Source organism: Octopus bimaculoides, chromosome 13 (genome assembly GCF_046866305.1).
Source record: "Octopus bimaculoides isolate indiv1 chromosome 13, ASM4686630v1, whole genome shotgun sequence".
NCBI lineage: Eukaryota > Metazoa > Mollusca > Cephalopoda > Octopoda > Octopodidae > Octopus > Octopus bimaculoides.
This window is the reverse complement of record NC_142940.1, coordinates 62,855,611-62,872,592: the sequence shown is the minus strand read 5'-3', so window position 1 is coordinate 62,872,592 and position 16,982 is coordinate 62,855,611. Positions and strand designations below refer to the sequence as shown.

Sequence of the window (16,982 nt, the reverse complement as noted above, 5' to 3'; positions counted from 1 at the left end):
ATTCCGACGCTCCAACTCAGTAAGAACAGCAAAACATCCGCTCCATCTTTTTCTTAGAGATGGCTATCGGAAACTTAACATTGATAATGTTATTGAATAAATTTGATATCAAAATGGAAGTATGCAAATGAGATTAATTGAAATAAAACCATTAAGAATATCAATCTCATAAATTATGCAAGCTCACTCAGATTACCGTCATTTATAATTATTGTTTTTGCCTTCTTGTCTGAAGAGAGAGAGGTTGAGGGAGAGAGAGAGAGAGAGAGGTTGAGGGAGAGAGAGAGAGAGAGAGAGAGAGGGGGGAGTTAAACAGAGATAGTGAGATCATTACCTATTGCTATGAGGCTACATTTGATTCAGATAATTATAATTAATTGCTGACTTTAAATGATGCACTTCAGGCGGTACCTTTTTGTTGAGACATCCCGAGTGAAGTTATTTCGTTTAATTTATGTTACAGTTTTTAACCTTGGCAAAGGTCATACAGTTTTGGAAAGGTTCCTGTTCTTCTGCACTCCAAGATTAATATCAATGACACACGCTTGGAGTCCTGCTGTTTAATTGAGTTAACAATATTAGTGAATGACCCCCTAGCTAAAGGGTGATGAATATTTGAGAATTAATTGGATCGGCAATAGGCACATCGTTAAAATCCAGCAGACGAAACCCTTATGCTTATGGCCTGCTGCTGCTGCTGCTGCTACTGGGATTATTTTCTCAAGCTCCTTGATCTAACACTGAACAAAGTATCATAAGTTAGGTTTCATACATAAACGTTCATATGTGTGTATGTATGTTATGGTTATGCGGGTGTATTGTGTGTGTAGGAGTATGTGAATCATATGAGATTTTTGCTCGCTTTTATGAGTATATATGAGTGTGTTGATGCTTGTAATCACAATTGTATCAGTTGTCCTTGTATCCCATTGCATATTGTATCAATGTCTGTAGATAAGAATTCACTTCAGCATGAGGGCAAATCTCATATTAAATTTCATTAGACGACAGACAGCAGAAACGAATTTGTTCAATTTCCGTTTTTTTCTTTACCATTTATTTCTCTTGTCATGAATGCACTGCAATGGCCACACAGAGAAGTTAATCGACTTTGTTTCATTGGAGACCCCGTTTATAATTTAAATGTCTCTTAATATCGTTGCACATCGAAATCCATCAATGATTATGAGCTTAGAAGTTAACACTGAATTAGATGCATATCGTGAATTATGTACGCACAGAGTTGGCTTTCTTGTTGGCGTTTGATGTCATATTTACATTAGTTGTACAGCTAATTGACAAACCATAGTACAGACATTTCTCTTTGTTAGTATTTTTCTTTTATTTTCTGATTGATACAAAGATAACTGTTCTTTTATGATTTCATTCTCATTGTTTGTAATCTGTCCTTTGTTTTCTCGACTACTAATTATCATATACATTCAATAACACCGATACTCGGTCTTTCTTCTCCATAAATGACTTTGAACATAATTATTCCTATTTGTTTTCTGTTCTAAGGTGCTTTTTTTCATTTTTATGGACTCTGTTTTTTTTTTTGTTTTTTTTTTTGCTATGATATCATATCGCATAAGAAGCTAATATTATGATGACATTAAAAAAAGCAGACGTTAAAGCAGACGTTAAAGCAGACGTTAAAGCAGACGTTAAGGCAGACGTTAGCGTTACTTGTTATATACTTTGATACTCAGTATCAAGCGAATTAACATGGCAGACATAGAGTTTCCTTTTATCAGCAGAATAATCTTTACTGTCCATCACTAGATTATCATCCATTCACTAGACAGATTATCTTCTGCCTCAACATTTTTAAACCATATATTTGTTCATGGGGATCTTGTATTAACGTTTGTGATTATTGCTAGCAAATTATCTAGATTTTGATGGCACCACTCTGGTAATCTAACCCATATCTGAACGACTAGTATAGTATGTTCATGACATGTATGCAAATTCTGGCAAAATACAGAAGCCATGCTTCTCATGAACTTGCAACATTTATCAATGTTAAATCAGTTTAGTTGCCATTATTTCTTGGCCAGTTTTATCTGATAAGGTATCAGTGATATATATATATATATATATATATATATATATATATATATATATATATATATATATATATATATATATATATATATTCTTTTGTCTTTTAGTTGTTGCAGCTACTAGACTGCGGCCATGCTGGGGCACCGCCTTGAAGAAGTTTTAATCAAAGGAATCGACCCCAGTACTCATTTCTTTTTAAAACCTGGTACTGATTCTGTCAACCCCTTTTGTTTAACCGCTAAGTTACAGGGATATAAACACACCACCATCGGTTGTCAAACTGTAGTGAGGGACAAACATTGATACAATGACACATACACACACACACACACGCACACGCATATATATATATATATATATATATATATATATATATATATATATATATATATATATATGGGGAAGTCTACCCCACGTGTCTCTCGGGTACAGTGGGCCGAGAACATGGATGGATGGAGGTTTTTCTATGTATTTAATCACGAACAAAACTTTCATGACTCTCTCTCTCTCATTGTCTCTCACTCTCTCCCTCACCCTCTCTCTCCCCTTTCTTTTCCCCTTTCTCTCTCTCTCTCTCTCTCTCTCTCTCTCTCTCTCTCTCTCTCTCTCTCTCTCTCTCTTCCTCTTCATGCTTAGATGTCAAGCAGTTTCCTCCACCCTGAATACTTCTGTTCTCTTTGCTCATACAAACGCTTGCGAATAATTGAATGTTTATTGAGTAATCCATTGACAGACCAATCCTTTCTTTAACCAAACTTGATTGCCAAGATGCATGTGTCCAAACCTTTTCTTCACTGTAATACATTCCGACGTATTCTAAATTGAACGAAACATGTCCAGTCTGGCAAGAGTTATTTTAATAAACATCTACTAAACTGTATATTTAGCACGTAGCTTTTACGCTTCTCGGGCCTAGCAATTTTGAACAGTCTCAAGTGTAACAGGCCGAAACTGTAGTGACTACTGGAAGCTCGACTAATGAATAGAAGGCTACGAATGTTCCGTCCTGGTTTTCTGACAGTCATTGTATCGTCCAACTGTCCGTATGTTTTCATTGTCGTCCGTTCTATAAGAAGAGAGAGAGAGAGAGAGAGAGAGAGAGAGAGAGAGAGAGAGAGAGAGAGAGAGAGAGAGAGAGAGAGAGAGAGACTGTGTGGTAAGAATGTTGATTCACAGTCACTTGATCCCGGGTTCAGTCACACTGTATGGCATCTTGCGCAAGTGCCTTCTACTAGAGCCTTGTGTGTGTATTTGGCAGACGAAAAACTGAAGAAACCCGTCGTATGTACGTGTGTGTCTGTATGTGTGTATCTATGTATGTACATGCAATTATATATACATATATAAATGCATATAAATATGTGTGTATGTATCTATGAATATATCTATGTATGTATACGTATATATATATATATATATATATATATATATATACACGCGCACAGACAGTCTTGTGATAGATAGATAGATAGATAGATAGATAGATAGATAGATAGATAGATAGATAGATAGATAGATAGATAGATAGATAGATAGATAGATAGATAAATAGATAGATAGATAGATAGATAGATAGATAGATAGATAGATAGATAGATAGATAGATAAATAGATAGATAGATAGATAGATAGATAGATAGATAGATAGATAGATAGATAGATAGATAGATAGATAGATAGATAGATAGATAGATATTTTAATGTCAAACAACATTCTTTATAGAGATGTAATACATTGCACTTGCTACCGACGAAGGAAATCTCATGCATCTGTTTCTTTCAATTGATATCGATAATACGCATCGAACATTCTTTATTTATTCGATATTAATCCAATCCAATTAAACCAAAAAAGTGTTCGAATATAAAACTAATCGGATCGAATAACGGAACGCTATAATCGTTCCTTATTAAATCATTTCTTGACTTTGTCTAATTTTTCCAGTTTTTTTCTGAAATGAGAAAGTATTGAGCATCACAGGCCATCAGTTGGTTTCCCAGAAAATGAATATGTGCTCATGGTTCGATTTAATACATTGGAAATATTTACATCCACTTATCTTACTAATTGATTTCGGAAAGACTTGGAATTGACGGCGGAACTAAATATCAATGTCAACATTTTGAATGCAAAACCATCGCTCGTTAATAGTATATCGCGATTAAACTGGGTGCCAATTTAATTATGATATGCTATTTTGAAAACAGAAACGTTGATGCTCTTTAGTAGAGAGTATATCTAACATGCTCGGTATACGTCACTAATTAAGCATAGGGACGCAGAAATGCATGCCATCATGGCCAAGTGGTGTGTTTGTAACTATATTGTCTATAAGTAAATTTCTTCTCTTGAGATAACTTTTGCAGTGGATTTTCTTTCCATGTACAAATGCACACAAACGGGTGAAATATGATTGTGTATGTGTGTGTGTACAGAGAGAAGATTCGGAATGACGCCTCACTGGACCCTTTATTTGTTTCCAAGAGCAAAAGCAAATAAGGAGTCCTATGTGAGTGTGTAGAGAGCCTACTGACTAATAAGGTGCTTAAGTTCCGGCTTTTTTTAAAAATAAATTATGGAGTGCTCGGGAAAGTGGGAAGCGGATGAGTTCTACAGGAGGAGTCGGAAGTGACTTAAGTCGGTGTGTTAGAGAAGTAACGTGATAGAATTGTTGATGGGGAGGGAAGAAAAAGCTGTTGGTGGTGGAGCGGACAAGGAATAAAGGGCAGAAGTGCTGTCGATATCGTTTGTTCAAATGCTTTCAACCTCGATCATTGCTCAGTGATACCCACGCTATATAAAGTGATGGACTATACATTAACACTGGGTTGATTTTGTAATTGCTATTGTTGTTGTTATTGTTGTGGCTCTCTTTACTTGTTTCACCCCAGTTCGAGTGACTGCGCAGTGCACCTCTCCCTCATTAACACGTGAAATCAAATTCAATTTCTGTCCCATGTGGTCCAACTTCTTTTCCTACCCCACACCCAACTAGTTCCAACAGACAACACATTGGCTCATCCCCAACCTTATCAACGATCGAACCCGGTGCCAACACTCGCTATATTATGCACATTTCTTTTTTTCTCACTGCTTTTGGTCTTCTGGCAAGTTGTATTGCGTGTCTCTGTCCATACAAGTCTCCATGCATAAGAATTAAAGGATGAAAAAAAGAGAGAGAGAGAGAGAGAGAGTGGGATGAGGCAGAGAAACAAAAAAGGATAGAAAAATCGAAAAGAGTGAAAAGACAGAGAAGGATACAAAGAGTTAGAGAGAGAAAGAGAGAGAGAGAGAGAGAGGAGAAAGAATGAGATTTGTATGAAATAGTTAACAAAGCAGTAATGTTCCTATTGGCATGAGTCTCTTTTGGGAAATTGTTCTTTCTCAGACAATTTCCGGTAGAATTAAACTAATTCATTCACACGCACATAAATCAGCTCTTCCTCTTCCTCCTCTTTCTCCTTTTCCTTCTCTTTCTTCTTCTTCTTCTTCTTCTTCTTCTTCTTCTTTTTCTCCTTGTTGTCTTTTTGTTTATGATGAAGATGTTTTTGTTGTTCTTGTTGATTTTGTTTTTGTTCTTATTCTTGCTTATTATTTTTCTTCTTATGCTTCTGGCTCTCATGATTTTTGTTCCATTTCCTTCTTCTTCTTTTTCTTCCTGGTGTTGTCGCTGATGTCAGAATCAATGCGCTGATTTGATCAAACGCACTGTGCACTACGTTTCGTTTGGCCTTCATTACAAAGGGCCGCTATTCGGTTGCCTTACTAAGTTCTATAATACATTTATTTCCCTTCGTCTCAAAATCAATGCAGTTTGGGGTTTGGGAGAATTAAAGGTCAACAAACAAGAATAAATCAATAACATTTTGGTCGTGTTCCCTGCTACCTATAACTTTGATATTTTTATGTGTATATCGATAATGATTATTCATTGATAAATGAAGGCTGCAAAAATATTCCTCAATCCAATATGAGAGATCAATAAAGATTGCTTATATAAAGTAAAGAATGAAGTGGGATGCGATGGTGGTGTTGTTTTTTTCCAAATGATGCTTATTTAAGAATTAAATGAACATTCCACATTTCTACAGACACGTTTCTGAATCTGTCTTTCAGCATTGTAGCTTTGAGAGTTTTACATACATTCTCTAAGTGAAACATTGTATGTTCTTACTTTTGGCGTTTTTACTTCTTATACAAACCTATATAACTGTATTAGTGGAGGCGCAATGGCCCAGTGATTAGGGCAGCGGACTCGCGGTCATAGGATCGCGGTTTCGATTCCCAGACCGGGCGTTGTGAGTGTTTATTGAGCGAAAACACCTAAAGCTCCACGAGGCTCCGGCAGGGGATGGTGGCGAACCCTGCTCTACTCTTTCACCACAACTTTCTCTCACTCTTACTTCCTGTTTCTGTTGTGCCTGTAATTCAAAGAGTCAGCCTTGTCACACTGTGTCACGCTGAATATCCCCGAGAACTACGTCAAGGGTACACGTGTCTGTGGAGTGCTCAGCCACTTGCACGTTAATTTCACGAGCAGGCTGTTCTGTTGATCGGATCAACTGGAACCCTCGACGTCGTAAGCGACGGAGTGCCAACAACTGTATTAAACTATATAACTATATTTGTTTAGAATACAATTAGATTCATAAACATTGAAGGACTTAAATATCTCCCCACTATTTTTTACATATGAACTCGGGTTTCTGGGTTGTTTGTAAGCTAATTTTTTCTGCTATTAATCACGGCGCAGCAGCGTTAATAAAATATGAGCCACCGGGTCATCAGCTTCTTTTCCTTTACACAAGCGGTTCAGTAGTTTCCGACTCTCGGATGGTCAACGATTATTTCTTAATTTGACACAAGTCTAGTTGACTTAACTTACTCTTTTGTTCATAACTGAGAGAGACATTCCAGTGTGTTTTAGATGGTCAATATTCCAATATTCTACTATCGTATAAATTCGAGGTCTGGCTCTTTAGTGATAAATCAATGTTTCCAACATCATATTTTTCTTTAAATTGCTTTGATTAAACCTTTCAATAATCCAATGAATGGAATTATGGAAGAACGTAATTAGTTTCGTATGATTACGAAATAAAAATCTGACGTTCTTTTTTTTTTTTGTGGGGAGGGGTATTTTTACAATAGTAGTATAAATGTAATAACTTGATTTCAGCTAAAAATCGAAACTGGATTACTTTTGCATATCTTCTTATTATTCGACCCTTCCTACTATATTAATTGGAGGTCAGTGACCACAAAGATTCATTTAACAGATATTACAATACGTTAAACGAAAACTTTCCTACTGTTAACTTTGACAAATACAAATTTCGTAGCCATAAAACTAGAAAATATAAAATGGATGCAGTCTCTTTTCTAATTTCCGCTAAACGTCAAAATAACAATAGCATATTACAAATATGTGTATGCTTAAGTGTGCAGCCATGATGTTCACTTCACAATCACATCGTTCTAGATTCGATCTCACGAGAGAATCTTGAACATATGTATACTTCAACAGCCTCGGTTTGACTAATAAATTAGCTGTTAAAGTTGGTAGATGGAAATGTCCGAAACCCGAAACGTGTGTGTGTGTGTGTGTGTATATATATATATATATATATATATATATATATATATATATATATATTCCCCAAGACACCTCATGAAGGCTTGGAAGGTATATCAGCCGAAACGTTGTGTTAACAACAAACAAGATGAAGACAAATATCCATCAAATGTATATAATGTATATATGAGTTTGTGTGTTATGTATGATTATGTATAAACGTATTCATATTAATTGTTTGTTTGTTTTTAATTAGATCGGCACTAATCAATGTTTCATAGACATAAACACACGTGCGTGCTAACGTTTCTGCCAGCTCGCCGCCCTGAATGAGAAGAAATAACGCCAAAAAATTTAAAACATAATTCTAAATAAATTCTCTTGCGAGTAGAAACAGGCAATTTATTTTCCATTGAAAGCCAAAAGTCAGCTATGGACACGTGTTTCTGCCTCCCAAAACATCTCGTTTTTTTTTTCTTTATAGTCTAATTATTATTATTTTTTGTTTCTTTCTATTATTAAAGGTCAGCTGAAAAAAATAGGTGATATGGAGAGATATTATCCAGTCCTAAGGGCAGCTGTCTTCGTTACCCTGGCGATGATTACTCTCTGTTATTCTTCAGAGATTTCCGAATACAGGTAAAAATCATTGAATTTTCTCTCCTCTTTCCTACGCATGTCAGTATGTGCCTACATATATCAATGTATGATTTCCTGTGAGAGCGTTTGATTGAAATGGCTATTTAATTTCTGTTTCAATTGAATTAATGTCGTTTTAAGAATGTTTACGCTAAATAGATATATTTATAGATAACCATATTTATAGATTTTGGGATCGATCTGATACCGAAAAGGATTCTGGATTATTTTCCGAGATTCTGGATTATTTCATTTTTGAGAGCGGTCGAGTTCGTTTTTAGTATTCTCGTTTGTGAGAGCAGTCGAGTTTATTTCAGATATTCTCATTTTAAAAATCATCTCTGGCCAATCGCTGAGAGGATGTTGGTGTTTCCTTGGCGGAGGCTTGCGCTCTCTGAGTGCTCTTGTTATTATTAATATTGTTATTAAAGTGGCACATTGGCAGAACCGACAGAATGCCAGGCTAAGAGCTTAGCATCATTTCCTCTGTCTTTACATTCTGAGAGCAAATTCATTGGTATATCGAAGGAAAATTATGAGGGAAGAACTGAAATCTTGGGTCCACAGGAGTTAGAATGAGTTACAGAAAGAGCTCCGTCAAGATACACGGCGATAGATAGGAAGCTACCGATAGTCCACCACGCACACACGCACAGATACATACGCACGCACGAACACACGTATATATACGAAGGATGCTGAAAAGTTCCTAGGCGTAAGGGTGTTGCGAAAGGTCTGGTTGGAGGCCCGACATTCCGACCTTTTTTTAAGGTCTTAGAAAATCTGAAGGATCGCTGCAATAATTGTGTGAATCTGTGAGAGGAATATCTTGAATAAAATCATAAATCATCATGCATTTTTTTTTACCCAAAGCCAGGAACTTTCCAGTACCCCTTCGTGTACTATTTATAAATACAATATATATATGTTTATATAACCTGCAGCCTGTGGAGCGTTTACCAGCATCCTGCAATGCTGCGTCCATTGTAAATAGTAAGAAACAGATATGTTCAATGAAACCAAGCTACAACAGTATACGGGAATATATACTAACGTTATACATCTTTTATTTCAAATATTTATCGCTTCAAATTACTGGAGATATATATGAGAGAAACAATTTATTTCCTCTTTACAATTACGTTGTCTTCTCTGTATTCAAAAGGCTGTGTTTACCGGCAAGCTTCGATTTCTGTCTTGCTCCAAAATTCATGTGCAGCAACTAGATTAAGTGTTATTCAACAATTTGTGAAAACTGTGAAAATTTCTTGGCAGATAAAATGGATTTCTTGTGATGATCAGTCTAGAAAACATTTGTTCCGTTCTTGTAGAGAAGAGAATATGTAGTGACAGGCATGAGAGCAAATTGCTATTTGTTGTTATGTATTCACTGTCCATAAACGAAACTGAAACACACCCTGTAAATAAAATATACATCGAAGAGCAAATAAGTTAATTAATTTGCTTTAATTACATGTATTTACTTGCTTAAACGAGCGAAACGTGCTGATACCAAACGTACTGAAATAAAGGAAGATATGAATGTGAGCTGTTCGTTATTGTATCAACGAGAATAATAATGTGAACTCGTTAATGCGTCGATTTTTATGATCAGAATACAACGTGCCCTGAACAGGGAAAGATATCGCACGATAAACTAATGTGTTGTCATATGCGTCGAATATTAAGATCGTTTTGAATCTTAGAATGTACAGAGCTTGTGAGTAGTGATCGTGTTTTATTCCGCTGTTTTAATTGGATCAGACTGCAACAACTTTTCCCTACTTAAACGTGGAGAGCAGCGACGCCTCAACTAATCAGATCTGACTTTTTTTCCTTAAATGTAAATATTCGTAGTTTGAATTGCTATATACAAGTTCGTTAATTGAATTACATAAAGTCAAATACATACATACATACATACATACATACATGCAAACATACTTAGTATGTATGTATGAGCATGTCTAGATAGGGAATGCAATGCAAGAGAGTACATACATAAAACAAAATATAAAAATCTGTACATATACATACATACATACAAAAAATACCATGTTGATGTTGTTGAAATTCCAATGAAGGAGCCTTGGACCTAGGTTAGAAAATGGATCTTTCTCTATTGGCAAGAAATCTTGAAATAAAACGGAATAATGACCTACTCACATACATTCAATATGGCATCCTGAGGATAAACGCTCCTAAACAATTTCTAAGAAAACTGCAAATAGATCGAAATAAACTGAAATTGAAGCGACTTCTGAGTGAAACATTTTATAAAATTATCACTATATCACATTGAAATCTATGTTCGTTCCAAGTCTTCGTGGTGTAGTACACGAGGACTAAATATCATACATAGAATTCTCGAAGACACCACATGCTCACGAAAAATTTGGAGAAAATTTCAAATTTTGCGTTAAGTTTTTTTCTTTCTTAGCGTAATCACTTGAAGAAACGTATGTTTTGCAATTTTTTGTTAATTAGTGAAAGTTATCAAAAGGCAACATTTTCCAGGTAAGCGTCGAGTTTTTGTTCTGTTTACATCTACGATATCTAAGCCTGTTTACATAACTATAGCTTATCATAAAACTTGGTTAAACATAACAAGAAATCTAATTTGATATTTTTTGCTGTAGACAAAAATACAAAAATAGGTTATATATTGTTTGCACGCATCGCAGGAGCCTATAAGCCTTTTCTTTTGTGCATATGTACATACATGCATACATACATACACACACACACACACACACACACACACATATATATATATATATATATATATATATATATATATATATATATACAGTTTTCAGTGATTCTTTCGCATCTAAATCGTATATATGAGTTAGCACAAAATATCTCATAACACTTCTGTTTATTAACAGGAACAAATCAATCAATATACGTTTAAAACGCTTTCTTCTCGCCTCTGTCACTCTCTCTCTCTCTCTCTCTCTCTCTCTCTCTCCTCTCTCTCTCTCCTCTCTCTCTCTCTCTCCTCTCTCTCTCTCCTCTCTCTCTCTCTCTCCCTCTCTCTCTCTCTCTCTCTCCAAATGTATATCTTGTGTTCTTCTCACCCTCCCCAGTCCCCCATTCTCATTATCTCCTTTCTCCCTCCTCACTCTCTTAGATCCCTCTCTCTCTCTCTCTCCTCCTACCCTTCTATCCTCCTACCATCCCCGTATTTCCCCCTCACTCTTTAGCACCATCACTTCCTTCTAGCCTCCAACCCTTCCACTCACACACTGCTACCACTGCTGTCTCCCTCTCTTCCCCCTCCTCTCTACCTCAGCCTACACGCTCCCTTCCCGCCCTCTCCTCATAGCCTACTGCCACCTCTCTCTTTTCTATCTCCTTATAAGCACTACAAATCCACTCTCTTTATTTAACCTCCTCCCTTTTCATCCACTTGCTTTCCTCTCTCTCTCTCTCTCTTTATCACGACCCACCTCTTCTCACTCAATTCACTCTCCCTACCACTTGCGCTCCTCTCCTCCCACTTGCTTTCTTCCCTCTATCTTAAGCTACTCTTCCTTCTCTGGCTACTCTCCTCTCTCTCTCTCTCTCTCTCTCTCTCTCTCTCTCTTCTTCCCCTGATATGCCTATCTACTCCCTCTCCTACACTTGCTTCTCCCTCTCTCTCTCTCTTCTTATATCCCTGCTTTTCCTTCGTTCTCTCTCTCTCTCTCTCTCTCTCTCTCTCTCTCTCTCTCTCTCTCTCTCTCTCTCTCTCTCTCTCTCTCTGCAATCACTAACCAATCACACACACACTCATTCCACAAAGAAAGAGATAAGTAGTGCTCTAAGATGGCAAGAAACTGGAAAAGTTCCGGGATAGAAGTGGTTCTCCTTTCGTGGAATCGGGTCGTTCCAGCCAACGACCCGATTGCAGCGTTCCTGAAAAACAACAGACTTACTTGATTTCCAGCTCAGATAGAACTGAAAAAGAGTCGATTAATCCGCTCTTATGCACTCACCAGGTCTCACTTAGACAAATTGGAAAACATTCTTAATTGTGGTAGTTCACTAAGTAAAACGCCTGACACAGAGAACAGTCCCAATGTTGAAGCCCCCAGCGAAAAGCCCAGCAAAGAAGGCAGCAACACAATGCAACCAGCTCTGTGTCCGTTGCCGAAAATATCTACAGAGGTGTAAGAACTAAAACGGAAATCAGAACTGCCAAAAGAAGCAACCCCAAAGCCGACTTTGAGAGCAGCGATGAAGTAAAAGAAGTCAGCTGAAAAAGTAATGACATTGGATTTAAAGCTAAGACTACTAAAAGCAAAAACAACAAGAAAATAGCACATGAACTGCAAACCATCTGCAAATTCTGGCATGGAGAAATGGAGACAAACTACCGCTTTGTGCATCCAAGGCAAAGTGGAACTCAAGGCAGCAAAGTAGAACTCAAGGCAATAACCACTCCCCACCTAACCAACAAATTCTGATTGGAGTTCCCCGGGAAATTATCTGGGGGTTATTGTTGTTTATAGTAGCTCTTTTAGACATGCCTATGGTCACTCAGACAGCTTTTGTCACAAGCGACGCCGATGAGACACAATTATTATAGGCAATAGAGAACACTGGCGTTGTCGCAAGCTTACAGCGGGACCGAAATGCAATATACAAATAGTACAATGTCACGGTGATGCTCCAGTATGACCGCAGCTGCATGATTGAAACACGTAAAAAAAAGTATGATATATTCATACACATACAGAAACACACAGCCATGCTTCTGTGTGTGTGTGTGTGTGTGTGTGTGTGTGTGTGTGTGCGTGCGCGTGCGTGTGTGTGTGTGTGTGTGTGTGTGTGTGTGCGTGTGTGTGTGCGTGCGTAGGAAGTAAAGTGTGTGAATGTGTTATGTTTCTTATGAGGTGGGTCTTACAGAATTCATTCTGTTTTGAATCTAAGGGAATCTGATCAATTTCTTAACTGATTGTCTCAGAATCGAAACATGATTAACGCTGCAAGACTAACCAAATAATATATATATGTGTGTGTGTGTGTATGCATGCGTGTGTGTGAGTGAGTGAGTGAGAGAGAGAGAGAGAGAGAGAGAGAGAGAGAGAGAGAGAAAGTGTGTATTCAAATATTAGTTTACATGCACACACACACACTCACATGAATATATATATATATATATATATAAACCAATATGTGATATGTTTACTTGCTCACAAAGACAAAGTCAGTCAAGATAACTGTATAATAATGATTTGTTATATTGGCGCAGGGCCAGAAATTTGCATGGGGTATATGTGGCCAATTGAATCGTTTTTGATACATGTCTTCTAACAGATGAAAGTCAATCTTTCCCCTGGCAATCATCTGAATTCAGAACGTAGATACACACAACCAAATAACTGCAATACATTTATAGCTGTCTTCATTTATTTTATGTCAATAATAATCATTACACTTGTGCTGTGTTTTTTACGTCACAAGTGGACTTTCCTAATGTTGATATCTCTCAGTAAAAAGCTTTGAAATGAGCTCTCTACAAAAATAAGTCTAAATGTTACCACTCAACCCGCTTTTAGACATTCTAACTCCGTCTCCCAGCGTGCATCTTTTCCACAGTTCTATTAGATATAACTGCACCATTTATAACAATGTTAGAGAAATATTGATTTGTTCCTTAAACACAAGATTTTCTTTTGTAATGGAAGAAGATCTAGTTGATCTCCTAACTATATTATTGCCACTTATTTTATTGATCATATTGAACAAACTAAGTCGATTTCAAGGAGATATGAACACAGAAATATAATGTATTGCTACAAAATATCTGGCCCATCTTTTTTATCTTTGTGCCAACTCGAGCAGTCTATACTTTCGTAGAAATATCCGCAAACATCGAAATAAAAGCGCCAATTTCTGAGAATATCATAGAGATAAAAATTTATCCAAGCGTATGATTATTGAGTTGTAGATATAAATACATGCATTGGTAGCTAAAACCACTATGGGTCGAAACTAAGTTGTCTTAGCCAAGTCAGGAAACCTCCTAAGTTGCAAAACGCGGGCTTAATACAGCTACAGCAACACTGAAAACAGAAGCCTGCGTAACGCGCAGTGTAGCGACCGTTCTCGGAGAGATATGGTCCGTCTGAATGGGTAATAGCAAAGTTTTCGATCATCCAAGATATTACAATAAAGTATGCTGGCAATAATGAGCAGCGTTTCCTGGATACTTTCGTTAGTCACGATATTTCATAGCTATTAATAATGATTACAGTTTTTTTTTTTCAGGCAAGCATCAATTTTGCCAATCTGCCATGTGGATATAATTCAATAGAAAGAAGAGAAAGAGAGAGAGTTAAAGTCAGTAGAGCGTTGGAGAAAATGTTTTGCAGTATTCAGTTGTGTCTTACGTTCTGAGTTTGAATCTCAACGAAGTTGACTTTGCCTGTCCACCTTCCGGGGTGTCCAAAATAAATACTTAGCAGCATTTCGTCCATCTTTAAAAGTTACCCATTTGTTGGAGAGAGAGATGTAATCAATTAAGCCAACCTCATTTGGTATTTGTCGTTTTTTTTATTCTGGAGTTATGAAAGCTGACCCATGTGAGTTTTTAGCTCAAACTGTAAAGAATAAATTACTGGGATATTTAGTAAAGCAATCAGTCATTTTTACTTTTCCGCCATTTTCATTAATGCTTGAATGAGAAATATTTGTTTGTTTACCGTTTCACTTTTATGTGTATAATTAATTGTTTTGTAAAAATAAAACAATATGTTTAATACAGGTCTCAAGAGAGAATATATGTTATACATCTCCTTAACATATTTCGGATGGAAATATTCCATCTGCTTTAATTCTCTTTTGTTTACGTGACTGTATTACAATGAAGTGGCAGGGTTATTCTGGGTTTAAATATACTGATCAAGAGACTTCTCTGTTGTCCTTGATAATAAGGAAATTGTACACAATGCTCAAATGTATTACAGCACATGAAAAAAGGAAGCAGGGGCTGCGGGCATCAGGTGTACTGGTGGCAAATTTCGGGTCTTCTCTCTACCAATCTTTTTCTTTCCCTTGTGTGTGTGTGTGTGTGTGTGTGTGTGTGCGGTTGAAGGAGTTGGCTTCTGTGTTGCAAGTTAAAGAGCCACCTGTCAAATGTACAATAGTTGAAGTCGGATTAATGAGGGAGCTCCTTCTAGGAAGTGTTAGTAAATGAGATCACTTAATCCTTAATCACTTGTTCAAGGATTACTCGTTTTATTAATGAGTTACTGGCTAATAAGTTGTGTTTAATGTGCGGAGTTTATTACTCTAACCGTTGGTTATCACACTCAGTTCAATTTATAAAGGTGAAACAAAATATAAACATGAAGAACGTACAATATTCAAATCAGTTGGACTTGAAAATTAAGTTGTCTTTATTATGTAACATTAATCCATATGGATTCGATTTTGATTGCTTTGTGAGAGAAGAGGCTAGTTTTTTTCTTTTCTTTGCGTTGCCCTTTTTCTGTTCTATTCTGATATGTAACGCAATAAGATCTCGAGGTGAAAGGAATTTAAATATTTGTCTTGGCATTTCTTCAATGAGAATTATCTCAGATACTATAATTATTCCCCTTCATTCGCTGTCAGCAGATATTCCAGCTACAGGCTAGTTCATGATGGCCTTTTGAGACGCCATGATTCATAGAATAAAAAAAAAAAACAAAAGGAAAAGAAATGAAATTTAATTAAATTACTTCTGTTATGAAATAAAAAAGAACCGGTTTTTATTAAAGTTTAAATTTGATTCAGAAGTAACAAATATCTCATTGAAATTCTATATTATATTCTAGGAAATTTGATAAACCATTATTGATTAAATAACTATTACTCTTAGAAGACAAAAACCTTCGTTACTTCCTACAGACATTTTTATTAGATAGGATAACTGATGTATTACAATTGTTCGATAGCGCTGGTCAACAAATTTCTACATTTTTTTTTTTTTTTGTACCGAAGACGAAACCGGTCGATCTTTACTAATTTGGAGTTGCCGAATACAAACTCATGCTAATTTTTCGTAACTAATATTTTCAAAAGAAGTAAGGCACAACTGAGAGCATTGTTCATATCATGCATTACAAGAAATGCACTGCTTCAGTAAAGAAAAGAAAAGTATGATAGAATGCGTGAATATGACTGCATCATCCATTTAAGTACAAAGTTTCCCTTTTAAATCGAGAGTCGATGAGTCTAATGTCTTACTGTTGCTTCTATCAGAAAAAAATTGTTACGTTTTAAAAAATAAGAAACTTGACATGGTTGTGTTAGAAACCAAAACTCCTTTTCTCAATGTTGTTACAAATCAAACCACACAAAAATATATTTGACCAAAAAACGTATGCAATGATTTAGATAGATCGATAGATAGATCGATAGATAGATAGATAGATAGATAGATAGATAGATAGATAGATAGATACATACATACATACATACATACATACATACATACATACATACATACATATATATATAAACAATATATGAGTATATGCATATATATGTACATGTATGTATATACGTTCATCTACATGTACATATAGATACATAACTGGGTACATGACGTGGCAAAAGAACAAGGACAAAATGGTAAACAAGGTGCAACAAGCAAGCAGGCCACATAGAAACATCCCCTTCATCAGCTGCCACCATTAAAACTCCGGCGTTTCGAAGAAT

The 16,982-nt window shown here is 36.2% G+C and overlaps 1 protein-coding gene and 1 long non-coding RNA gene across 3 annotated transcripts in view; one reads left to right on the top strand and one right to left on the bottom strand.

Annotated features, from left to right (window-relative positions):
* LOC106881302 (glycine receptor subunit alpha-1) overlaps positions 1-16,982 on the top strand; it is a 243,433-nt gene that overhangs the window by 191,002 nt on the left and 35,449 nt on the right. For both annotated transcript variants that reach the window (XM_014931637.3, XM_089361973.1), the window contains exon 5: positions 8,171-8,285. In XM_014931637.3, coding sequence (XP_014787123.1) covers positions 8,171-8,285 — 115 coding nt within the window. The remainder of the gene's footprint in view (positions 1-8,170; positions 8,286-16,982) is intronic.
* Positions 9,321-16,982, bottom strand: part of LOC106881303 (uncharacterized) — an 80,402-nt gene continuing 72,740 nt past the window's right edge. The window contains exon 2 of the long non-coding RNA XR_008265405.2: positions 9,321-9,703. This is a non-coding gene — a long non-coding RNA (uncharacterized LOC106881303). The remainder of the gene's footprint in view (positions 9,704-16,982) is intronic.